At 44.5% G+C, this 26,394-nt stretch overlaps 1 protein-coding gene across 2 annotated transcripts; it reads right to left on the reverse strand.

Moving 5' to 3' along the window:
• Positions 1-819: 819 nt before the first annotated feature.
• On the reverse strand, positions 820-26,394 carry SNX18 (sorting nexin 18). Of its 2 annotated transcripts, XM_054032232.1 has the most exons (5): positions 24,133-26,394; positions 24,027-24,100; positions 23,859-23,992; positions 22,801-23,810; positions 820-3,229 (listed from the first exon to the last, which is right to left on the reverse strand). In XM_054032232.1, the coding sequence occupies exons 1-5, from the start codon at positions 24,350-24,352 to the stop codon at positions 2,976-2,978; spliced, it is 1,692 nt and encodes a 563-aa protein (XP_053888207.1). In that variant the 5' UTR covers positions 24,353-26,394; the 3' UTR covers positions 820-2,975. The 2 variants fall into 2 exon arrangements, with proteins under 2 accessions (XP_053888207.1, XP_053888206.1); XM_054032231.1 differs by having other exon boundaries at positions 22,801-26,390.

Here is a 26,394-nt window from a genome sequence, read left to right on the forward strand (position 1 = left end):
CCTAAAGATGACAATTAAAATGGCAACAATGTTCAACATTTCACTGCTGGTAATTTCTGAACGGATACATAGCACTCACACCTATCCACAAACACTACATCCCCCAACACCTTCATAGAAGCCAAAAGCCCTATTTGTCCCCTATCCAACTGCCAAACCCCCCAGCATAAAATTCTACAATAGTTATGTATTGTTGATAAAAATATCTGACACATTAAAAACTGAAAAAGCAGAGACACTGTACAACAACTGGAATTTAACATTAAACAGAGGCTCCTGTCCTGGTTTGTTCTATTCCATATTTAATTCAATTATTTTTAATTTAAAAAAGCTGCTGCAAGATTTTCAGTTTGCTGCACCAAAGTGCACAGAATCCAGGGACCCTACCAAAGAATATAGCTCCATCTTGAATACATTTGGGCCTTGGACCACATCCTTCAGTGTTCAGAGATTCATTGACAGTTATTCAGTATGTTACTTCTTTACCAAGAGGGTATTTTAAATTAAACTGAGTTTGGACTCCTCATGATAAGTAAAATTAAGTGTATTCTCGTTTCCCTTTTTCCAATGTAAGGGTACTTAACCAAAAAAAAAAAAAGCATCTCACTGACTTTAGTCAACCAAGATATTCAAGCAACCTTTTTTCTCACCTAAGACCAACTAAAAAGTTACAAAAGATTTACCACAAAAATGGGCCAAAATCGCAAAGTTTGGACCTGGATTTGAATCATTCCAAAGTCTGAAGAGATTCAGATCCAGGATTTAGTTCAGTCTTATTTAAAAATGTCCCCCTCTGAAAAAACAAAACAAAACTGAGAATGAGAGGAAGGGCATGACAGTTTATTTGTGGAAACTGTACCATTCTGATAATGTTGTACTGTATATAACATAACAGCTTCATTTTCTCTTGGATATGAACATTTCAGTACTGTTAAGTTCCTAAAATCTTTAATTGGATCAAGGTAATTTTCTGAAGTCTTTTAACTGCTCAAGCTGAATGAATTTGATTACAGCCTCATATAATTACCACATAAATATTTATTAAAACAGTATCTGGCTTAACCAAGCACAAGCTGAAACTCCAAACCTAACCCATCACTCTCTTAAGTATGTAGTAAACCATATCTGGGAATAAGATCAGCTATTGTTCGGAGACCACTACCCCTACAATGAGGTACTATGAGGAAGGTTAAGGATGGTGAGTCAGCATTATGACAATGTCAAGTACTTTTATTTCCTCAACATTGTTTGCAATTCTCTTGTAAACAGTTTCTTTCCTTATTGGTTGTCCTTTTATTTTAACAAAGTGTTGTTTTTTTCTTTGTTTATCAGTATCACTGCTGTCAGCAAACCTCTTCCTGAAATAGCTTTGTTGACTAACCATCAGCGCAGGGCAATCCAAAAATCTTGTGAAAATGTGGCTGCTTGCTTTTTTTTTTTTTTTTTTTTCCTCCATCTAACAGCAGTGGGGTTTTTAACCTATTACAGTTGGCACGATCCAGTCAGATAACTGCTGGATTTCTAAGGTATAGGTGGTTAATATTTTGTACGCCATCTGAACGATATCCCAACTGCCTAGTTTCCTGGCTTTTGTTTGTTTTAAGCTAGCTCTTTGTGTGTGTGTGTGTGTGTGTGTGTGTGTGTGTGTGTAAATTAAATTCAGTTTCCTTGGTTCTTGTTTATAGGAAGGAGACAAACTTTCTCGTAGTGACCTTCAGAAAGTGAACTGGTAGGTTAAGGATAAAGTTTAGACTGATTTCCTTGGTTAAGATCAGATAACTGTTATTTTGAGACACTGTTTGTGTGTATACACACACAATCAACTTTGCAAAAATCCATATACAAAAAAGCAAGACAATAGTTTAGTTAAGTTCTAACTGGGTGTTATAAATATAAGAAATGCTTCCTGTTTCCTAGTCAGTTCAGCCAAGACTGCTTTCAAACCATTTATACCATTGAACATCCCTGAAAATTTGTGACCTAGTAAACCAGTGAATCACAGTGGAGTCTCAATTGACCATGTAGGTCTGTATTTGAATTTACACTGAACCAATAGCCAAACAATGAGCAATTATCTCCAGCTATCAAGTACACAAACAAGTGTTAGTCACTTCGCCTGTATACAGGGTCCCTTGACACATTTCATTCCTCTGCTTCTATTAGATTAGTTCTCCAAGTCTCTCCTCACAATAATGTATTCTAACATAAAACCCCTCACTATGTAATCATGGTAAGAAAGGGAATACAGTGGTGCTGTACTCTTCACTTGTATGTTTAAGGTTCTGGCAAATGTAATAAATAGTCTTCATTTTCAATTCTAAGAAAGTGTGAATTGATTTTAAATCCTGCTTTTTGAGCCAACATTTATCACAGGACAATACTTGCTGTGCCAATTAGATGGTGGCAGCTGATTATTTCAGTCAATATGAGATTTCATAATCCATTCCTGTCACAGGCACCAACCCTTCATTCAGTCATAAAAATGTGGCTTACTAGAAAAGGAAAAGTCTAAAGGCACAAAGTCGCATAGCTGCTCTAGTAGGCGTTTGTAAACAGAGAATTGGTTGAATTTAGGAAATCCAAATCTAGGAGAATAAAAAGGCATCTGAAGCAGGCTTTTATCTAGCCAGCTTAAAGACCCAAAAGGTTTTTGAGGTCTACAAAGTATGCACTAAAATATCATACTTCAAAAAGCAATAAGGCAAATAGTATAATCATTATTTCAAAAAAGTTACAATGGTAGTGTAGGCATAAACAGTATAATTTAGTTACAATGTGTGGTACTGTTTCTATTACATAGCCATATTAACCATTTCCTTCTTACTTAATTAGAGATTCAGCTGGGACTCCAGATGAACACAAAACCATTCTTGTACCACCAACAGTTGGCAACAGTTCCTCCATAACAGTGATTTTTACTCTGCTGCTTAAATCCCTCTCATACTCTGAACAGTCCACAATTCTAAGTTAGGAGATTAAACACTGTCATATTTGTGAAGAGCTTCTTCTAACTTTTGCGTCACTTTTTGGAAAAAAAGTATTTGCTGTTTTAAGAAATGTTGCATTTGTGACTTAAAGTCCCTCACTCGAATTTGGTGGAAATGATGAATTTCTGCCAAGGTGGCAAAAGAAATAATGTTACAGCGATCTTGAATACCATCAGCCTTCTGGACCTCCATCTTCCCTTCTTCCACATGCCGCTTACTCTCCTTTACTTTGGTAAGGGCTCCTGTATAAAGAACAAAAAAGGAATATTGAACTAAATAGATTTAACTATAGATTTACTACTGTACTTTACCAATATATTCAAATTCTCTGGCATACTAAAAGTCCTTTCTCTCTCTCGTTCTCTCTGTTACACAGCTGCAGATGTGTACTTAAATCTGCAATGCAGCTATTACCTACCTCTCAGGCATTTCACACGTCTAGAAACTTGTATTTAGAATAACTTAAAACTCATTAGCTGTAAAGATAAGCAGCCGTAAACACAGTAATATCTGTGCCATATACTCTAGCTCTCAAAAATATGTAGACAATAAATTGTTATAACAGTTTCAGTTTCAATAAACTGTTATAACAGTTTCAGTGCTTTCTTACAAAAGTTTAACTGAAGAAAAGAGGAACTGATGTCAGTGACCAAGGTTTAATAAATTTAAACAAACTCGTGAAAGGGATCACTGAAACTGAACTATTATGCTACAGAACAGTGGTTTTCAAACTGCGGGTCATGACCCAGTACTGGGTCACGGAATGTAAGACACTGGGTTGCGGTGGCTCTGGTCAGCACCGCCAACGGGGCGGTTAAAAGTCCCATTTGCGATGCTGCCCGGCTAAGGCAGGCTAGTCCCTACTGTTCTGACACTGCGCGGTGCCCCGGAAGCGTCCAGCAGCAGATCCGGCTCCTAGGCAGGGGGGCCACTGGGCTCCGTGCACAGCCCCTGCCCTGAGCACCAACTCCAAGCTCCCATTGGTCGGTTTGGGCAGTGCCTGCGGGCGAGAACCACATAGGAGCTGGACCTGCTGCTGGCCACTTCCGAGGCACAGTGCAGTCCGCGGTGCGAGGACAGGCAGGAAGCCTGCCTTAGCACCCACACTGAGCCACTGACCGGGAGCCGCCTGAGGTAACCCTGTGCCCCAATCCCCTGCCCCAGCACTGAGCCCCCCCAAACCCAGAGCCCCTTCCTGTACCCCAACCCCTCATCCCTGGCCCCACCCCAAAGCCTTCACCCCCAGCCCAGAACCCTGACCCCCCCCCCAAACCTGAAGGCCCTTCCTGCAACCCAAACCCCACATCCCTGGCTCCACCCCAAAGCCTTCACCCCCAGCCCAGATCCCTGAGCCCCCCCCCCAACCCGGAGCCCCTTCCTGCAACCCAAACCCCTCATCCCTGGCCCCACCCCAGAGCCTGCACCCCCAGCCCAGAGCCCTGACCCTCTGCTGCATTCCAACCCCACACCCCAATCTCCTACCCCAGTCCTGAGCCCCCCAAACCTGGAGCCCCTTCCTGCACCCCAAACCCCTTGTCCCTAACCCTGCACCCCTGGCCTCCCCAAGCCCAAAGCCCCCTCCTGAACCCTAAACCCCTTATCCCTGGCCCCAGCCCAGAGCCTGCACCCCCAGCCCAGAGCCCTGACCCCTTCCTGCACCCGAACCCCCTGCCCCAATCCAAAACTCCCTCCCACACCCTGAACCCCCTCATTCCCATCCGCAGCCCTCGCTCCTGCACCCCAACCCTCTGTCCCAGCCCTGAGCCCCTCCCAAGCCCCTCAGCCCCCAGCTCCGATGGATCGCAGGCATCAACAATTTTCTTCAACTGGGTTGCCAGAAAAAAAGCTTGAAAACCACTGGTCTAGAAGGTAAAGCAGAGATTCCAGAAAATCAATTGTAGAGATGTCATACCCACAGTTTAGTAATCCCAGCAGCAGGAGCAGGGCCTTTGAGATCTAGATCTAAAGACTGGCCTACAATGAAAAATTAGATTTGACATAGCTTCACTGCTCAGGGAATGTAATTTTGTGGCCTGTGCAGCATAGTTAGGTTGACCTAGCCCCCACTGTAGATGAAGATAGGTAGATGGAAGAATTCTTCTGTTGATCTAGCTATCCTCTCTCAGAGAGGTAGATTAAATACACCAATGGAAAAAACCCTTCTGTCAATATAGGAAGTGTCTACACTATGGTGCTACAGCACTACAGCAGTGCCCTAGCCAATGTAGTGTAGACATACCATAAGTAGCTGTAGTCATAGGATTTTACCAATACAGAGTTGCTCTAAATACCTCAAAAATTAACCATGGGAAGCATTACATAAGCAACTTTTTCTGATTGGATTGACAGATAATGAAGAAAATAGCTAAAAATAAGCCTTTTTTTTTTATAAAGGCTCTAAGATTTTATTTTGCTGAAGTTGGGTTCTATGCCCTATCAAACCCAGAGTGGCTATAAATACTGTATTTATATTTCAATATCTTAAATCAGTCAGTATGCTTTTTAAAGAAAGATAGAGAACACCTACATTAACAGTAGGGAAAACAAAATATTGCAAGACACTGACTAGACAGATGAATCTTAAGCCTACATGAATGCCGTTAGAATAGTCTTGAACATACAGAATTCAGCCTACATACAAAAGAAGATGTCATTAAGAGACTTATCTTTTCAAATTTCAGTGAGTGTTCAAATGTACCATTCAGCTCTTATGTTCTGTACAGTGGGGTTAAATACTTAATACACAAAGAACCTGGGAAGTTTATTACAATATATCTCTTTAAGAGCTAAGAAATACAGAAGTAGATATTAATATCTTTCTCCCTCACCCAGGTGAATACAGGACAAAGTACACTGAAGGAGTTCAGGCTAACTATCAATAAAAACAGATTAAAATACTGTTCCTGGAACTGGAAAACTTCCACTAGACATACTTGGATCTGGTCCGCACTGCAGACCTATATCAGTATAATTACGTCACTCAGGAGTGTGAAAAGTCCACATCGTATACACCGTAGTTATGCCGGAAGTAGTGCTAGAGCTGCTCTGCACGAACTCCTACAACTTCAGAGCTGCAGTAGCTCGCATAGATAACGCATTCCAATGAAGAGGTGGGTATTGGCCCACAAATCAGCTATTAAAACAATCCATTGGTCTCATACTTACTCTACCCTGGTCCATCTAAAAAACTAAACCAAACTCCCTGTATGTGAGGCACAGCGAGCTATGGAGCACTTGCCTATGCCTATAGACTGTCCCCTTCCAAGAGTCAGGTAGAATATACTCCTAAATCTCCATTGATTTCAGTGTTCTTTGCAAGCAATGATACTTCTTTCAGTGGGAAAAAAAAATGTAATTTGGGGCTTGTGCAGAAAGAAGCCAGATGGAATTGTTTAGTCTGATCATACTATAGTTGCACTGTGGGAAATATTGTTATGCGAGATACAGAATATCCAAATAATTATCTTCCAATTTGATTTTTAGAAACCTTACACACCAAGAGTCATAAGTATTGCTAGTTTTTTAATACTCACTTTATAGCACATGCTCTCCTCAAACAATTCCACATTAATACAACTTCTCTATATTTATAGTTCACACATAAACCAGAAAATTTTATAAGTGTAAAGAGTGTTAAAGTCATATTGATCATTAAAATCCAAATACAATTAGAAAAGGGATCCTAAGTAGAATTTTTAAATAATTGATATTGTTGACCTAATGCAGCAGGATTCATGCAGGTACTATAACAGAATTCTCCATTAACATCTAGAATAGAATAGATTCTAGCCCTAGGTCAGCAATACATGTAATGAGTGCATATCTTTACACACAAACTTGCTTGCTTTATAAAAATTCATGGATTTAGAGTAATATACTAAGAAAGCAATTAACCTTCAACTAACCTAAAAAGAATAAAAGGGAAAAAAGTCAGTTTGATCTCTATTTGATTACCAAAAACAGAGGTTCTATTTATTTTTAAACAGCATTAAGCATAAAGCAAACTGACATTCACTCTATAATATGATTTAGCAATTAGTTAAAACTGAGCCTAGTGAAATTAATCCTAACAAAAACTGATTTGCTTTTGCATTCTCAGTAACAACCTCTTGCAATTATGTAGCACATTTCAGCCCAAAGGGTCTCAAAACACTTCACTATAGCCCCATTTGGATCCACACAGGTGAACCCATGAGCCTGAGAAGAGCCTAATTGATTACAATGAGGCTCTGCACAAGGGATGTTAAGGTCCACTCATGCAGATGCAACTGCAGAACTATTGGGACCTATAATCCTGATATATAGCCACATTTGAGGGTGATGACAGCATGGTATATTGCTTGTTAACAACTAGGGAGGGGAGAAGGCAGAGAAAGTTTGGCCAGGACACCAGGGCAAACCTTCACTCTTTATAATGTTTTTAATCTACTTTAAAATGCTGAGGCAAAGCAAAGAACACAATCAGGCAGGGCTGCAACACACTTAAAAAAAAAAAAAAAGTCTGGAAGAAGTCATTGTGGTGCATCAGGACATGAAGATTTCTGCTAAGTGTTTGGGGGGGGAGGGAGGAAAAAACAAGATGTTAGGATCCTTAAGGTATGGCATAGAGAATAATATGAAATATATTCATAGCAGTACAATATAATAGCAGTATTATTATATTAGCAGGAGGGACATTACAATGGGGCTGATCTAAAATTGTGCACATTGATGCCTGTGAAGATATTAATTTTGGCATTTCCTAATTTTTGAGTGCTTATTTTGCAACCATAACGTGCTTTTAATGTATTTTTGTGTGTATAATAGAATATGCAATCCATTTCATTTCTATATATAGTACCATTGATCCAAAGTATAGGATTATTAGCAGGAGAGATGGACTAGATGACCAAAATATTACTTCCAAGTATTACAAATCTAGAAAATCTTGCTCATGGTTCTAAAGCCAACTGAGCTTTTGTTATCCAGCTTTGAATTCAAGTTCTAGGTGATTAGGATCAGCCCTCAAATAGCAAAGAGGGCATGGATCAAAAGCACTAGAAAAAACTGCATCACCGAACTGAAAAAAGGAGGGGGAAAATGATGTAAAGATGGAAATGCTATTTTTTGTAATCCTCAATCCAAGGTCCAATGCTAAACAGTTGGATGTTCAACAGATACCCCTCAGAGGCTTAAGGACCACAGGTTCCAGCAACAAAACCTCATGCTCTGATGTTGTATTGTAATGAAAGAGGAGACTAGAGAATGCAATGATGTAACAGGATTTAATAAGGAAGATTTATAATTATGTTACTAGCAGCCAAGAAGACTGACAATTTAAAATTCCTTCCAAAAATAAATGCTTCCAGCTGTGAAACGTATAACAAAGTTGCCACATCTGGTCCATATAGAAGCTGTGAGACAGCAAAAGAAAGTGGAATGAGACAGTAAAAGGGCTTGCAGTGCAAATGACTGTGGCTGTGAGCAGAGGGGGAAGAGACAATATAATTCTCAAAGCAAAGCAAACCATTGTGAACATTGTTCACATCAGGACAAAAATAAGTATTTTTCCCCGCCTTTTACATGGAGGGTCCTTACCACATTAGAAATGCCATTGGCTGCACAAGCTATACAGAGAATGTATCATTCATTACTGAAACAGTCACCTGTAAGGTAAAACAATAATGCATTAACAGCATACAGCAACAATACAAACTGTTCAGGATCATGGGATTAACCGCAAGTGAGTGGGTATACATCTCCTCCGAAAGATGGCACTTGAAGCAGCAGTGAATATTTTCTGACAGCATGGTGAGTCTTTGGTTCACTACCAACTTACAGGAAAGTGTACCTACTATCAAATCACCAATACCTGGTACTCCTAAACTTTCCCACCAAACTCTGGTTGTAAGAACTGACAAGGTAACACACAAAGGTCCTCTGACCATAATATTTCTGTCCTATATTGGCAACCAAGCTGTGATTCTGCTAATATAGTTCAAGACAGATAATTTGAATAAGATCTATTTCAACATGAGCCAGAGATAAGTGACAAATTAAATTAGCTTGCTTATTATAACCCTGTTTTCAGCAAATATCAGATCCTTATCAATCAAGTGAAGTCCTTACTTTACTCTTCAAATTATAGATTCCTTTAAAAACAACTGTACAAAAGGTATGTAACATGAGAAGCAGGGGCAGAGTTCCAACAAGGAAAGGACTGCAGGAATATCCTCCTCCACATTATGGTACCAGTATCGCTATTTTATGCAATACCATTTTTTTAACTGGAATCAGAGAAAGTGAGGAAAAGAAACAATAGTTGAGAGTTGCATGTTTTGCCTCTCATGCAAGACCATAGGTCTTTCTAGGGTTACCATACGTCCATTTTTTCCCGGACATGTCCGGCTTTTTGGTAATCAAACTCCCGTCTGGGGGGAATTGCCAAAAAGCCGAACATGTCCGGGAAAATACCGGCCGGGCACTTCCCCTCCCGCGGCTGCTCTGCTCCTCCCCTGACTCTTCGGCTCTGTTTAAGAGCCGAGCTGCCCGAGCGTTCCAGCTTCGGGCAGCCCCCATGCCTCTGGACCCTGCGCCGCCGGAGCAGAGCAGCTGGAGCCCGGGAGGGGAAGTGCCCGGCCGGCGGCTGGGGTCCGAAGCCGGTAGCGCTCGGGCAGCTCGGCTCTTAAACAGAGCCGAAGAGTCAGGGGAGGAGCACAGCAGCCGGAGCCCGGGAGGGGAAGTGCCCGTCCGGGGGTGCAGGGTCTGGAGGCATGGGGGCTGCCCGAAGCCCAAGCGCAACCGACTTCATGGTTTGCCGGGCAGCCTCCAGACCCTGCACCCCCGGCTGGGTGCTTCCCCTCCCGGGCTCCAGCTGCGCTGGGGAAGCGCCGGCCAGGGGCGCAGGGTCTGGGGGCTGCCTGGCAAACCGTGAAGCCGGCAGCGCTTGGGCAGCCCTTTTCACGTGGCTGGGAGGGAGGAGGGGGAGTTAGGGCGGGGATTTTGGGGAAGGGGTGGGGAATGGGCGGAGTTGGGGTGGGGCCAGGGCCCTGTGGAGTGTCCTCTTTTTTTATTTTTTAAATATGGTAACCCTATCTTTCACTAACCAGGCTTATAGAGCTTAGCTGTTCCTAAAGAAACTATCAGTGTGGCATCCAAGCCAGGCAACTTGGAAAGAGGACCAAACAATCACTCAGTGCTCTTTTCTGAACAAGATAATACATCAACTTCAAATAACCAATAGACACATTTTGAGTGAGTAGTAAAAAGGCAGTAGTCACAGAATGACAGAGCTGGGAAAAATCAGGGGAGCTTGAATGGTCTGGCCTTTGTATTAGTGAAAAGTATGGCAAAAACAAGGAACGCCACATTCTTGAATGCCTCCTTTGAGAAGTCCACCAGCCAATGAGCTTCAGTAGGAAATCCTCCCTGATGAGTCTGTGCAGAAGTACAAAAGTTCCTCAGAAATACTGCTCTCTCAAAAGCAAACTAAATGAGAGTCAGAAAACATGATGGTCTTTGAAGAAACTCTAAATTTAACAAAGAATATCTTTCAGTGGTTACAACTGTGAAATCTGGTGAAAATAAAAAGGTCTGTAATGATCCTTTATCCCTATCCAATCAGTAAACTATGCAATACAACTTGGCGGATTATTAGAGTAAAATAATATAACTTTTTGCTGCCATCAAACTGACCCTTATTTTAAATCTGCAGGGCTACTAGTAGGCTTCCCGGATTCCTCTTGAATACTGAATAGTGTGCTTTTAAAGTGGTAACCTTGAACTCTAACCTCTCCTTTCCCTTGCCTTCCTTATATTAAAACAAGCTATTTTAAAATAAGGCCATTTCTACCACGTAGGGAGAACATAGATATCCGTTCACTTACCATATCACTTTTACAGTATTATATACAAAGTTGCAAAAATGAAAAATGCAATTTGAAACAGGCTCACTTTTTTCTTATCTAGGATCCAAACCCTCAGACTATTTTACTACAATGTCTGGCCTGGAGTTCTGAAAAGACAAACATTTGGTAGCCCATGAATGCATACATGAAACTTGATTTACCTGTCACTCTCAGAGGACAACTGAGTTTTTATGTGATGTATTCATCCCACTCACTAGAAGATTCTGAGAGCAGAAGCGACCTCTCAGCAACGGTTGAGAGCAAATTAACCTTAAACTGCCTGCTTATTCTTCACAGAAGAGCTACCTGAATCTGCATATTAAGTTTCCTCAGTAACAGCAGCCATGATAAAAAGCGACAGAGAGTCCTGTGGCACCTTATAGACTAACAGACTTATTGGAGCATAAGCTTTCGTGGGTGAATACCCACTTTGTCAGATGCATGTAGTGGAAATTTTCAGAGGCAGGTATAAATATGCAGGCAAGAATCAGTCTAGATAACGAGGTTAGTTCAATCAGGGAGGATGAGGCCCTCTTCTAGTAGTGGAGGTGTGAACACCAAGGGAGGAGAAACTGCTTTTGTAGTTGGCTAGCCATTCACAGTCTTTGTTTAATCCTGAGCTGATGGTGTCAAAATAGCAGCCATGATATCCACCCCAAATTCACAGTCCATTGTTTATCAAAAGGATTTAAAATCCCTTCTCCACTGGCAAGTACACAGCTTCCTTGGTGAGCATAAGGTCCAAAGCAAGCAATTACTGCAAAAGTGAAGACATTATACAGATATAATTATAGTCCCTACAGTTGCAAAGAAAGCCCATGGAAACAGACCAATAAATCCAAGCATTGTCTTCTTCCTGAGTCTATAGAGAGCTTCAGTTCCTCTGCTACACAGGTTTGCCAACCAACAAAGCCCAAAACTAATCCAATTCTAGACAATGTTTGCAGTGCTGTTGTACCTGTCTTAGTCCCAGGATATTAGAGTACTTCACCCACTCTGTCTATCTTTTACTAGACCAACTTCTGTTGGAGAAACAGACAAACTTCTGAGTTACACAGAGCTCTTGTGATCTGAAGAAGGGCTCTGTGTAACTTGAAAGCTTGTCTTTCACCAATCCAATGACATTACCTCACCCACCTTGTCTCTCTAATTCTAGACAGTCTCACTACATCTGTGCAGTACACCAACAGCAGTAAAACCATCAAGAATTATGTCAATTTCATGTTGCCCCTCACACTGCTCAGGGATACTGTATATGGGTTTACAATAATCAAGTTTTAGCCTCCACTCTAGTCAGCTTCCCCATTTTAAAAGAGGAATATTAGCCATTCACATAGATATTGTGAAGATTCACATTCATTAACATCTGTACAGTACTTTGAGACCCCTCAGACAGTGCAGTTGAAGCTAAATATCATCAAAGGGCCTTTTACAATTCCCATTTACTTTCTTAAAATGGAATTTTAAAAAAAAGAATACTCTCCTCTTGCGCTTCAAAATGAAGGTATGAAGTGGTACAAGGGATTTCACTATTGACAGACTATTTTCTTAATGTCATCAGCACAGATTAGAGAAATTTGCTCATAGTAAATGATCTTGCATATTCTGTACATTAACCAGGTTATATGACAGAAAATAGCTTAATAAAGTATTTTGCCTTAAGTTAAAAACAGAAAATCTCTCTCAGCCTTAAGTGTTGAATATACAGCAAAGCTGTCATAATGAAAAACGGAGAACATAGTAACTAAGAAGGAACCAATTACTACCCTAACCTAGAATCAGGTTTTGGAGTCAAATGGGTTGTCTACATTGCAGTTAAGACACCCAGGGCTGGCCTGTGCCAGCTGGCTTGGGCTAAGGGGCTGGTTAGCTGCAGTGTAACTGTTTGGGCTTGCGCTTGCGCTGTAGCCTGGGATCTAAGACCCTCCGACTGTACAGACATCTATGCCACAATTAAACAGCCCGAGTCAGCTGGCACAGGCTAGCCACAGGCATCTAGCTGCACTGTACACATACCAAAAGAGAAGGAAGCAAGTTGTCTTCAACACCACAGGGTGAAAATAGTGACTTACCTCTTCAGATCTAGCCAACAAAATATATACACCCAGACTTTTTAAACTGAAGATGATGCTTTTCTCCATGAAGGTGGAAAATATAAGAGGAGTTCTATCTTTCAGAAAAGGAAAGTGGCCTGCACTTCAAAAGGCAGTTTTATAAAGGTTACAAGTGCTTGCAAACTATCTGGTAGACAATAACCACCCACCTCAAAAACTTGGTCCTGCATGAGGATACTTAATTTGTTTTTGTTTTTTAAACTCCCATGTCCCCTTGTTGGAAAAATAACTCTTACAATGTTAGGCCCTGGATCCTACAAAGGCTTTTATGGGAAAAGTTACTCACATCTGTAAATATCTGCAAGACTGGGGCCCAATTCAGCATACTGACATCATAGAGTCTGCAGTGACATAATAGTTAAGAAGTGTGACTTCTTTCTTTTCGATGCCTGCTTGTTCATCCACTGCTCACAATGATATTAGAAGAAAATAGTTACTCTCAAAAATTGGGACTCAAAAGCTGAAAGGACTAATGTTGTACTAACCATTTAAATTCACACTTTGATTCACTACTCAATGATCAGATTAAGTAGGGGATTGCTTACATTGGGTGCACTTCCAGTCACAGCAGGTGTGATGTTCATAGGAAACTGCTACACATATTTCAGCGCAAAAGGTTAGTAAAATCAGCTTCACACCTAGATCCAATTCAGATACCATGCAAATAATAAAAGGTGATTGATGGAGGGGTTTAAAAGTTCTATGGTTTCCAATTTTTTTTCTAGACTTAATGGTTACATTAATTCAGTTTATATGTAGCCAATTAATGACGTAGAAAGCAGATGGTGTTAAATGAGTTTCTATTTTTAAAATGCCTAATGTAAATAAAAATTGTACATATGTGACTGTAATCCTGTCCTTCCACACTCCCCCTCTTCAAACGTCACTTGTCTTCTTAGGATGTAAGCTCTCTGGGGCAAGGGCAGTGTCTTTATAGCCCCTAATACAATGGACTCGGAATTACATCTGTGGTCCTTTGGTGCTACTGTCATATAAATATTAAACACAGATTTAAGAGACCTCTGCAGATATATTTAGTATCACTGATTACCTTGTGATGACTGATCTCCCATCTGCCACTATGCCTCATCTTTATTAAAAGTACACTTGACAATGTACATTATCAATGGAAACAGCTAATTAGAGATGAAATATTTCAAAGTCCACAAAGGTAAATATACCACTTTTGACAAGTACCATCACCACTAAGAATGTTTAATTAGTCTAAGCTGCAGTATAAGGCTAAAAAGTACCTCAAATCACCTATGATGACTGCAAGTGAGAGCAAGATAAATGAAAGGAACTCTACAGAAATATCAGCCTATTGAACATTTTACCTCCAGCTACAAAAGGGAAAAAAAATAAACTGCTGTGCAACAACAGTGTGTAACAAGCTAGATCGGTTTGCTTTTCGGTTTCATTCAAAATTCAACTTCAACAATTTTAAAATAAATGTATATACTATCCTAAGATATGCTAGACCTACGTGGCATTTTCAGCAAAGGGCCTTGTCCTGCAAACATTTAAGCACATGCTTACATTTTACTCACAAGTAGTACTATTGACTTTATATGCAATACGCCTGGACTGGCATCTGTCATAATATAATCATACAATAACCTATTCCTTATATAGCGCTTCTCAGCAGATCTAAAAGCACTTTACAAAGGAGAGCAGTATCATCACCCCCATTTTAAAGATGGGGAAACTGAGGCATAAAGAGGCAAAGTGATTTGCCTAAGGGTCAAGTACCCAGCAGGCCAGTAGCAGAGCCAGAAATAGAATCCAGGTCTCCTGAGTTCTAGTCCAGTGCTATATCCACTAGGCCACATTTTAGATGGCAGTGTGCTAATGGCATAACAAAAGCTTCAGCTAGTTGATGCTGTTTCTGTTTTCCTTTCTTACTCACGTTCCCTGTATTGAGTCTCTCTTGAAGTGTGTACCACACCCCACTAGGTTGGCATTGCTTAAGTGTCCAGTTCTAAGATTGGAAGTGTCCAGTTCTGTCTTTTCAAGGGCCTGTCTACAATCTGAGATTTTGACTTTGACACCATTTCAGACAATGACCTACATTTTCAGAAGTGACTAAGGATTCTGGGTGCCCCAGTTTGAGTATACACCTTGAGACACTTTAAATGGGCCTGAATTTCAGCAATGTTCAGCACCCACCCTCTGAAAATCAGACTACTATAAGTGGTCTCAAATTAGGCAACCAAACCCACTAATCACTCTTGAAAATATAAGCCACTATGTCTTGCAGAAATTGTACAGTTTATGCATCATCTGGCATACAGTATCTACATGAGAGTTCATAATCCTGAGGCAGCACATGAACAGACTGATGGTCTCAAATTCCAGTATATAGTTCTTAGCTTCTCATGTCTCTTGTGACATGAGGACTTTGTGTTTGACAGTGTCTATGAAACCACAGTACATGACTGATTTATACTGGCATTGACTGGCTTTTTTCATGATCAGTTGCCTATGATGAGGGCCCTACCAAATTCATAGCCATGAAAAATGTGTCATGGACCAGGAAATAAGCCCTCCCCCATGAAATCTAGCTATTGGAGGAGAGGCAGAAGTGCAGGGCTGGAGGCACTCCAGCCAGGGGCTCTTGGGCTCCAGCTGTTAGTCTCTGGGCTGGGGAGGTCTTCCCCTGTGCAGCCACTCTCTTGGGGAGGTCAGACCCACTTCCGTGTACCTCCCCCTGCTGCAGGAAGTTCCGCAGCTGGGCAGCAGCCCCAGAGCTTCCTGTAGCCACAGGAGATTCATGGAGGTATGTCTGACCTCCCCCATGTTTCTGGGAGCACCCCAACTGGGGATTCCTAGCTGCTACTCCTATCCCTCCCCAGCCCGGGCGGGACTAGCAGCTAGGAGTCCACAGCTGGAGCGCTCCCAGCAGCACAGGGGAGATCAGACACCTCTCCATCTCAGGGAACCTCCTGCAGTTGCAGGAAGTTCTGAAGGCAACACAAAAGCGAGGGTGGGAATCCCGCTACAACAGCTTTGCGACCCTCCTTCCACAACTCCCTTTTGGGTCAGGACACCCATGGTTACAACACCATGAAATTTCAGATGTAAACATTTGAAAACATGAAACTGACTAATTTTTAAATCCTATAGCTGTGAAATTGACCAGAATAGACCCTGAATTTGGTAGGGCCCTAGCTATGACAAATCTGTGTTCTTCCAGAATTTGAAATGGCAAGTGTCTGTTACTGTTTTTTTCCCCTCTGGAAAGAGCTGATCACTACTTATACCAGGGGTCTCAAACATGCAGACCGCATGTGGCCCACCAAGCTCCCCGCGCTCCCCCTCCCCCCGGTTATTTCCTGCAGCCGCCAAGCTCCCCGCCCCCCCAGCGCGCCGCATCCCTGCTCCTCTGCCTACCTCCAGGCTCTTCCCTTAGCACTTTCCAGGAGGGACAGGGGAGGAGCAGGGTGCTGCGTGCTCAGGGGAGGAGGCGGAGAAGAAGCGGGGCAGGGGCAGGGATTTGGGGAAGGGCTTGGAATAGGGATGGGGAAGAGGTGGGGCAGGGGAGGGGGCCTCATGGAAGGGGTGGAGTGGGGGCAGGGCCGGGGGGCAGCTTGGGGGGTGGGTCAGTGATGCGGCCCTCGGGCCAATGTACTAGTCCTCATGTGGCCCTCATGAGGATTTGAGTTTGAGATCCTTGACTCAGACTGTAAGGGCTTATAGGCAGAGACTGTCTTTTTGTTCTGTTTTGTACAGTGCCTAACTCAATGGGGTGCCAGTCTATGATCGTATGATTATAGCATCTAGGAGTTCCAAACAGCCAGGTCCTACAGGAAGCAATAGAAATAGCTCCCTTCCTGTCAGAGTGATGCCACTAAGTCGCCCAGCACTTTTGTAAATGCTCTGACTAACTCAAAAGACAACTACTTCTATTGGAAGTGCTTCACCTATGGATGGCAGCAAAGAAATTTTCTGTGAGATAGAATAATAGGGATGTGCAGATATGCCCCCTTCAAATCTATGGAAATTCTATAGTAAATGCTGCTTTTATTGATGGCTACAATGGCGAGTGTCTCCATCTTGAATGCTGATTTCCTCAGGAATTTATTGAAGGTCACCAGATCAGGGTGGACTGGTGAAGGCAGCAGAAAAAGTTAGTAGGGGCATGCTACAGTCAATAGTAGTGACTTGATACAGGTGGTACCTGCTTTGCTACATCCTTTAATGGTACTGCTCCCTGCAAAGGTCTGGGAGAGGGAAGGGACATGTCTCATGCCACCTGTTTGACCATTACCGTTTGCCTGCCATTATTTGGCTCTGTTGCTGCCCTCAGGAGGAAGACTGGGTGTGCCCTGCATAGGAATGGTCCACAAAAAAGGCTGAGATCCTTCTCAGATTAGATGAAGGAAGGTGCACAGGAAGCACACCTTAGCATTCTTGCTCTTTTTAGGCCATGTCTACACTATCCAGCTTACAACGGCACAGCTGTACCGATGCAGCTGCACCTCTGTAAGATTGCTTGTGTAGCCGCTCTATGCCAACAGGAGAGAGCTCTCCCATCAACACAGCGCTGTCCACACTACCACTTATGCTGGCAGAACTATGTTGCTCGGGGGTAGGGAGGAGGTATTTTTTTCACATCCCTGAATGACATAAGTTTTGCCGAAATAAGTGGTAGTGTAGACAGGGCCTTAGTTTCCTTCACTATTACCGCTCTCTGCTAGAACTCTGGGTGCTGCAGTATCTCAGGGGGATCACTTGGGAGGCTGGTTAGAGAGAGGCTTTCTTTTGAAACTTCTGCTTCAGGCTATGTGGTGCAAAAGGACAGCTGAACCATGTTCAAACACGACACATATCCAGACCTCTGTTTGTACCATGCACTTATTTCTTGCACCATATGAACACTTGTGAGTCAGCTTTTGTATTCCCCCACATCTTCACCCTATCATGTAAAGAGGAAGCAGTGGGAGGAGTTCTTGCACTAAGCCCAGGCCCCCAAACTTCAATGTGCAGCTGTGTATGGAGCAAATAGCAAAAGGAAGGAGACTAGAGCCTCCACCTGATCAGGTGTGCATCAGGTACAGCAGACCCCATTTTTTGCTCTGTCAGGATTGTTTTTGGGGACTGGGTAATGAGTTTTCCAGTGATGCATCTTGGATTATGTGGAGACTTGATTATAGAAGTAGTAAATATGGAGCCCATCTTTATGAAACCTGCCCACTCTTCCAGGATGTCAACTGGGTAGTCTTTTTGGGGTTTATTGCAAAATGTGTAGCATGTTGTTTAAAGCAGAAGACTAAACACAGAAAGACTTTATGTTTTTCAGCCAATCCAACAGCTCTGCTATAAACACCTATGATTTTGTTGAAGGAGGCAGGGTGTCATAGCTCCTTATCATAGAATATTAGGGTTGGAAGAGACCTCAGGAGGTCATCTAGTCCAACCCCCTGCTCAAAGCAGGACCAACACCAACTAAATCATCCCAGCCAGGGCTCTGTCACGCCGGGTCTTAGAAACCCCTAAGGATGGAGACTCCACCACCTCCCTAGGTAACCCATTCCAGTGCTTCACCACCCTCCTAATGAAATAGTGTTTCCTAATATCCAACCTAGACCTCCCCCAATACAAATTGAGACCATTACTCCTTGTTCTGTCATCTGCCACCACTGAGAACAGCTGAGCTCCATCCTCTTTGGAAATCCGTTCAGGTAGTTGAAGGCCGCCAATAAATCCCCCCTCACTCTTCTCTTCTGCAGACTAAACAAGCCCAATTCCCTCAGCCTCTCCTCATAAGTCATATGCCCCAACCCCCTGATGATTTTCGTTGCCCTCCGCTGGATTCTCTCCAATTTGTCCACATCCTTTCTGTAGTGGGGGGCCTAAAACTGGACGCAGTACTCCAGATGTGACCGCACCAGTGCCAAATGGAGGGGAATAATCACTTCCCTCAATCTGCTGGCAATGCACCTACTAATGCAGCCCAATATGCCGTTAGCCTTCTTGGCAACAAGGGCACACTGCTGACTCATATCCAGCTTCTCATCCACTGTAATCCCCAGGTCCTTTTCTGCAGAACTGCTGCTTAGCCAGTCGGTCCCCAGACTGTAGCGGTGCATAGGATTCTTCTGTCCTAAGTGCAGGACTCTGCACTTGTCCTTGTTGAACCTCATCACATTTCTTTTGGACCAATCCTCCAATTTGTCTAAGTCACTCTGGACCCTATCCCTACCCTCCAGAATATCTACCTCTCCCCCCAGTTTAGTGTCATCTGCGAGCTTGCTGAGGGTGAAGTTAATCCCATCATCCGGATCATTAATAAAGATGTTGAACAAAACCGGCCACAGGACCTTCTTTAATACTGGCAACTTTCTTTATTCTACTGATTATGACGTTAAAGGGCCACTGTCAGCCTTAAAAACAAAATCACTTTCATCAAAAATTACACTTTGTAATTAAAAAGTTACACCTCGCTACAAACAATCCAAGATTATTAGAGCAAAAAGACTGGAGAAAAAAAATCTCCCTTTTTATTTTCCAGTTAATTTACTTAGTATATTTGCCACACACTGTATGTAATCAGTTATAGTCCCTAACCCTACAACTGGATCTGTGCAGACATCACGGAGCTCCTGTGTGGCTCTGACTGCAGAATGAGGGCCTCGTTAATGGTCACCTGTATCGCTCCCATGCAATATTCTGGTAGAAGCTCATTTGCATGAACTTCCCCAAGTTCAACAAGAGAGTGAATTTACTCCTAACAGCTGCAAAGATTAAAATGAAACTGAAAAGGTAAAGAAGATGTATGTACAGAAAGATGAGTTGGGACAAGCATGTATGGCAGTGGTCACCAACCGGTCAATCAAAATCAACTGGTCGATCCTGGAGATTCTCCCAGTCGACTGCGAGGGGCTGCCTGTTGCCCCACACCACTCCCAGAAACGTCCAGCATGCCCCCGGAGCTCCCACCTGCACCCAAACTCCCTCCCAGAGCTTGCACCCCTAAACCTCTCCTGCACCCAAACCCCCTGCCCCAGGCTCAGCCCGGAGCCCCCTCCCACACTGTGATCCCCTCTGCCCCAGCCCAGAGCCCGCACCCCCTCCCAAACCCCTGCCCCAGCCCGGTGAAAAAGAGTGAGGGTGGGGGAGAGATAGCGACGGGGGTGGGGGGGTAGGATGAAGTGAGCAGGGCGGCGCTTAGGGAATGGCAGGGTAGAGCCTGGGTTGCTCTTAAATTCAAAAAGTGATCTTGGGTGTAAAAAGACCGGAGACCACTGATGATGTGTTGCTTTTGGGCCTTGCACATATGAGCCTCCCAAAAAACACTAGCACAGCAGAAAAACCTCTATTTAAAAAAAAAGAAAGTAAAGCTGCAGTACATACTACTTAAACAGTGTTCTATTGGAAAATTGACGACATATTTAGTTTTTTTGTTTGTTTGCTTGTTTTAAAATCATACTGATGGTATTCCTTTAACTTAGTTATTGAATTCCTCACTTTAAAATTCTCCATTCCCAAAACAAATGCACTTTACCAGGATCAAGCTCCTTTTTGACTTTAAAAAATTTGGTGTAAGTCGGGGGTTCTCAAACTTCATTGCACCAGGACCCACTTCTGAGAACAAAAAGTACTTCATGACCCCAGGAGCGGAGGACCAAAGCCTGAGCCCTCCTGAACCCCACTGCCCTAGGTGGTGGTGGGGGAGGGGGGAACCTGAAGCTCAAGGGCTTCTGCCCCAGGCAAGGGGGCCTATAACCTGAGCCCCGCCACCCAGGGCCGAAGCCCTCGGGCTTTGGCTTCAGTCCTGGGCCCCATCAAGTCTAAGTCAGCCCTGGTGACCCTATTCAAAGGGGTCCCGACCCACAGTTTGAGAACCACCGGTGTAAGTTAATCACAGGGTAATGCCAACGAGAGAAATTTTCCAAAACAAAAAGATTAGCGTAAATTTCCCCCTCTCTTTCTTGAAATAATGTCATTCTCCAAAATTTTACAGTGAAACAAATCTGATTTAGATGAGTCTTTCCTTGTCATAAAAGACACATAACAAAAACTTCCCTTGCATCAAAGCTGGAAGTGTATTACAGTGATACCTGTGAACTCTGGCTCCTCAGATTTTACCAGAAATCTGTGATTCCAACATGGACTTTATAAATACCTATCTCTTTCCAATCAAACTGTTTTGCCTTTGTTCTGAGGTGGTGTTCTAGAAAGCAAAAACTTGAAGGCATGTCATTTAGGAAAAAATAAAATGAATTTTTCTACCATTGGGGGCGGCAATTCATGCCCTGCATCTTACTGTACAGAATGCATTAGTGATTAGATTGCATTAGGAACTGACCTATCAGGGTATGGATAGCATCTGTACTGTAAAGTTAAGGTTATCTAAATAAGATTTAACATAACAAAGTTTTATGTATGTGAAAAATGTTACTAGTTACACAGTTCTTTTACAGTATATGACAGAGGTGACCAAACTTATTGGCCCTCCGAGCCGCATACGATAATTTTCAGAAGTTTGAGAGCCATAGCATGTGCCTGCCAGAGTTGAGGCTTCTGCCTCATGAGGTGCTCCCTGCTCCTGATGAAGCCCCTACCCGCACCACAGGACAGAAGCTCCCCACATCTGGTAGGCGGAGAATGGTGAAGAGTGGGGGGGCTCCACAAGCCACAATTCAACTGCAACAGAGCCTGGTTTGGCCACGCCTTCTATTGAAGGGTAGTTTCTTTCCCAACAATGAATCCCAGTGTCTTACAAACAACATTCAGAAACTCTGAAACACTGTTACATCTCAGGGTGAAGGTGGTAGCTACCAGGACAACAGTGAACAGAAGAACCCGCTGAGACAGCAAGAGGAAGAATATGAAATTTAAACTAAGAACACTGCAGCAAACTATTACACTCACTGAAGTAGATCCTTAGGCTATGTCTACACTACAAGTGCTACAACCCCACAGCTACAGCAACATCGTAATTTAGACATCAACTACAGCCATCAAAGGGGTTTTTCCATCAATCCACGGAGTAGTAAATCCACCCCCTCAAGAGGCGGTAGCTAGATTGACAGTGCTGTCTATACAGCTGTGGGAGGGTGGAGGAAATGGGGGAGGTGTATGAATTTTTCACACCTCTGAGTGATGTAACTAAATTGACCTAGAGTTTTAGGTGTAGACCAGGCCTAAGTGTCCAGCCATAACAGACAAGACACCAGCTGCTTTCAATATCTAATTCAAAACCTTGCATCGTAAAGTGCACATAATACAAGGTTATGCTGTGACACCTCAAGCAAGTCATTCTTGCTCTGTGGCTCAGTTTGCCCATTTGAAAATGAGAATATTTCTAAATGGGTTCTTGTAAATACTGTTTGCAAAGTGCCTTGACAGGTTGGGATGAAGGAATTATAACAGTATTATGTTCTCAGGTAACTTCAGATTAAATCTTTAAAAATCAGTTAAACTGTTTTAAGATATTAATTATACTAATAGATGCTTTTACAGCACTTCATTTGCAGGATGTTTTATAAACAAACTCAATGATCTTCAACATATCTGTACCATAGGCAGGTATTAATTCCCATTTTATAGATGAAGACGACTGGCTTAGGGCCCAGACCTGTGGCTTTTAACCGGTTAGAATTCCCACTAAAGTGGTATGGAATTAAACTTTTGTATTATTGCATTTAAGCTCAGTGGCAGTTCTGCCTGAGTAAATGCAACAGGCTTTAACTGAAAACCACTGACACGGACTGAGCTAGGATTAGCACTCAGGAGTTCCTGGTTCCTACATCACCACAGAGAGATAGAGATTGAATGGCATGTTAAAGATAGACTCAGGGATGTTACCTTTCTGGACATGGATGATGTCTGGGAAGTTGGCCAGATGCCCCTGATATAGTGCTAACAAATCCATCACAGGGTCAAGGTCCTGTCGGGGCTGCTCTGCAAAGAATTCCCCAATGGCGTCGTAAGCTTCCCCCGTGAAGGCAAGGGCTTGGTTGAGGTTGGCAGAAAAGGCCTGCTGGTCCAGCTCGAAGGCCTGGCTGAGTCCCTTGAAGGAGTGCCCCACCTTCTGGTACTCCTTCTTAAAACCAGTGACCTGCTTACGGGCAAACTCATTGGCGGTGTGGGTGAGCTGCATGGTGCTCTCATCCATCTTCTTGGTGAAGCTCTTGAAGCCATCCACCCGGCTCTCTACCTCCTGTAGATCCAGGGCAGCGGCAGGGCCGGTGGGGACGCTGATGGTCAGGAAAAAGTTGGCGCCCACCATCTCGTCCTTCTCGGCTTTGCGCTTGCCCTGCTTCCAGGCCTTCTCATCGGTGCTGGGGCAGGTGAGGAAGTGTCGGAAGGCATCGCACTGAGCCAGCACTGGGTGGCTGCACATGTGGTCCATCCACCAAGCCAGGCCCTTGCGACGCTTGGAGATAAAATCCTCCTCGAAGCGGCCCGTGGCCTGCTTCTCAGGCAAGTGGGGCACAGAGATAACAGGGAACTTCTCTGCCAAGCGCCCATAGAGCCAGTCAAAGTGCTTGTAGCGGCGGTGCACCTGCTGCCCGGTGTTGCTGGGTACCAGCTTGTAGGCAATGTAGCTCTTCATGCCCTTGAACTTGGTCTGCTTGGTGGGGTCCTCAATGGAGCACTGGAAAGGGTAGGGGTTCTCCTGCCACTCGGGCCCCCAGGGGCCCAGCACCACGCACAGCTTGTCCCCATCCTTCACAAAGCCAGAGGCCTCGCCCAGCACGAACGCCTCCCCGCCCGACTTCACGAAGGTGGAGAAGCGGTTGAGGTTGCGGCTCACGGTGGCGGAGCTCTTGGCCCCGCCGCCGGGGTGGTGGTGGGGGTGACCGGGCTGCTGGCTGTTGCGGGAGCCCAGCGAGAGGTCCGAGCGGGTGGAGAGGCGGTACCGGGCCGAGGTGTGGCCGCCGCCCCCCGCCGCATCGTAGTCCGGGTAGGAGCTGCCCAGCACACCCGGCTCGTCCGCCACCGTGGAGGTGTCGTCCCAGTCATCGTCCCAGTCGTCGTCGCTGCCCTGGCTGGGCTGGTAGGAGCCGCTGTAGGGCGCGGGCGGCAGCGGGAAGGGCTCGGCCGCCGCCGGAGGGGGGAGCTGCTGGACAGGGGGCTTGAAGGCAGCCGGGGGCACCAGGGGCTCGAAGCCGCCGGGGGGCAGGTTGGCGTAGCGGGCCCCGCCGGCAGGGGCAGGCGGCTCCGCAGCCGGAGCCCGGATCACCTGCACGTAAGAGGCCGGGAAGAGGCCGCGGTCGCCGTGGCTGTTGACCCCCTCGAGCCAGCCCTCGATGTCCTGCTCGCTGCAGAGACTCAGCACCTCGTGCTCCCGCAGCGAGATCTCCCCCGGGTTCTCCGACCTGAAGTCATAGAGCGCCCGGGCCCGCAGCGCCATGGCCCCGCCGGGCAGGGGCCGGACCCAGCCCTGCCCTCCCGGGCAGCCCGGCCGCTTCCCCGTGCTGCCTGCGGCGGCGGCGGCGCCGCCTCCTCCTCCCGCCCGGGGCCGCCCGCTGCTGCTGCCCCTGCTCTCGCTGCTCCCCCCGGCGGTGGGGGCGGGCGGCTGCGGGGCGCCCGGGCTTCGCTCACAGCGGCGTCTGCCCCCCGCTCGGTGCCCAGCTGGAAGCCGCCCGCGGAGCCTTGCAGCGCGGCTGCGGCTCCCTGCGCTGTGCGCGGCGCCTCCGAGACCCCGCTTCACCCCAGCGGGGGGAGCAGGGGGGCCGGGCTGGGGACTGTCCCACGTAACCAGTTTCGCTAGCTAATCCAGAGCCGAGAGGCAGGGCCGAGGAGCCGAACGCAGAGCAGCCGCCCCCATCGATGGGCCGCTTCCCTTCGCCGCCTGCCCCCTGGTGTCCGGCCGGGCGGCGGCGCGGGGACCGCTGCGGGCGGAGGGGACAGGCGTCCTCGGCACTAGGATGGGGCGGGGATGCCGGGCCCGCCCCGGCTCGCCAAACCCGGCAGCGACAGGCGCATTTCCAGCCATTGACAGCGGGACAAGCGTTCGGGTCTTACGCCCTTGCGGCGCCTGCGTTTGCCTATTGATTCATTTGTTTCATCAATATACGAAATAACAAAATACAGTTCCCATCCTACACGCCGGGCCTCTCTTTCTTCAGCTACGCTACACAAACGAATGTAATACCACAAACACCGCCTGCTGTCACATCTATACCCGCCAGACAGTAGAACCCCTATTTTATGAACAAATAATGCAGGATTGAGGAGTTCCTAAAAAGAAAAAGTTCGTGATACTGACCTCAAAATTACTAAAGGAATGGGGCATGTATTGCGGTAGGGTGCACTTCATTGCTGTCTTGTCTTTCAAAATGATGCAATGTGACGTTCAATGCATCAAAATGTGAAGGGATGTCCAGTTGTTCTTCATTGCCATCACCTTATGTTATTTTTCTTTCATTGTGAAAAATGGTTTATGTGATTGATGGTAAGACTGGTGTTCATAAAAAATCAAGATTCTGTTATCCTTGCAACCACCCCAATCTTCAGCCTCCTTCCTCCACAATAGCTTGCAAAAAAGAAAGAATAAAGGATTTGTTTTGCAGCACATCTGGAAGATTAACAAATCCAGACTCTGGTGGACCTAATGAGAAAGTAAGATTTCAGTGAGGTTCTAGCTGGAGCCTGCCTGCTGATCTCAACTCTCCCACTATGTCTTGTGGAGAGAGAGGCAATCTTTCAGATAATCAGGTCACAAACAATTTTAGGCCATCAATGGGACTCTACTGAACACATGGGTCCACCAGCTCACAGTTCATCACAGGAGCAGGGCTTTAGGGCATGAGAACCAGAAGTTAAACTGCCTGCTTTAGTTTTAATTTTATGTTGAGTGAATTGCTGAAGATACACAACCAGCATAAATGGCGGAACAGGTATTTTATATTTTTAAAATTCTTCCAATTGTAACAATCTAGGGTATTATAAATAAAGGAAAAGGGGTTTTTAAATATATGATTTCTTTTATAACTTTTTCTAATGAATCCTCCTTCTCATCTTTGTGTAAAAAGAGTCTTTTCTGACTTTGGCCAGTATTTCCTTTTCTCGTCAGAGTAATAAGAACCTAAATTGAATGAACAGAACTTCAGTAAAATTGTTTTTAAATGATAATGAAGTTAGACATGATACAGTTATAACTTTTGTAAATCTCATTACTGTAAAACAGAGTTGCAGTAGTTTAAATATTTTACATCACTTTTAAATTCTGAAATGTTTAAAAATTCAGCCACTTTAATTGTATCCATTTGTTGCTAGTAGTTCTTTACATGCGTCTATGTGCTACTGTTTCTTTAGGCTTATTTTCCATAGCTAGCAGTAGCACTTTGTTTACATTTTCACTTATGTTTGTTTGCTTTATTGCTTTTTGCCTTTTTTTTTAATTTGCCAGTTGTGTGTGTGTTTGCTTTAACGAGTCTCTTCAGATGGGCA

Source organism: Malaclemys terrapin, chromosome 6, assembly GCF_027887155.1.
Source record: "Malaclemys terrapin pileata isolate rMalTer1 chromosome 6, rMalTer1.hap1, whole genome shotgun sequence".
Lineage (NCBI taxonomy): Eukaryota > Metazoa > Chordata > Testudines > Emydidae > Malaclemys > Malaclemys terrapin.

What these genes read in the sequence shown, in the direction of transcription:
- SNX18 (XM_054032231.1), bottom strand. Translation starts at nt 24,352, where the DNA reads ATGGCGCTGCGGGCCCGGGCGCTCTATGACTTCAGGTCGGAGAACCCG. An exon ending in CATCATCCATGTCCAGAAAG is followed by an intron (nt 3,230 to 22,800) that starts GTAACATCCCTG and finishes TTCTTTATACAG; the next exon opens with GAGCCCTTACCAAAGTAAAG.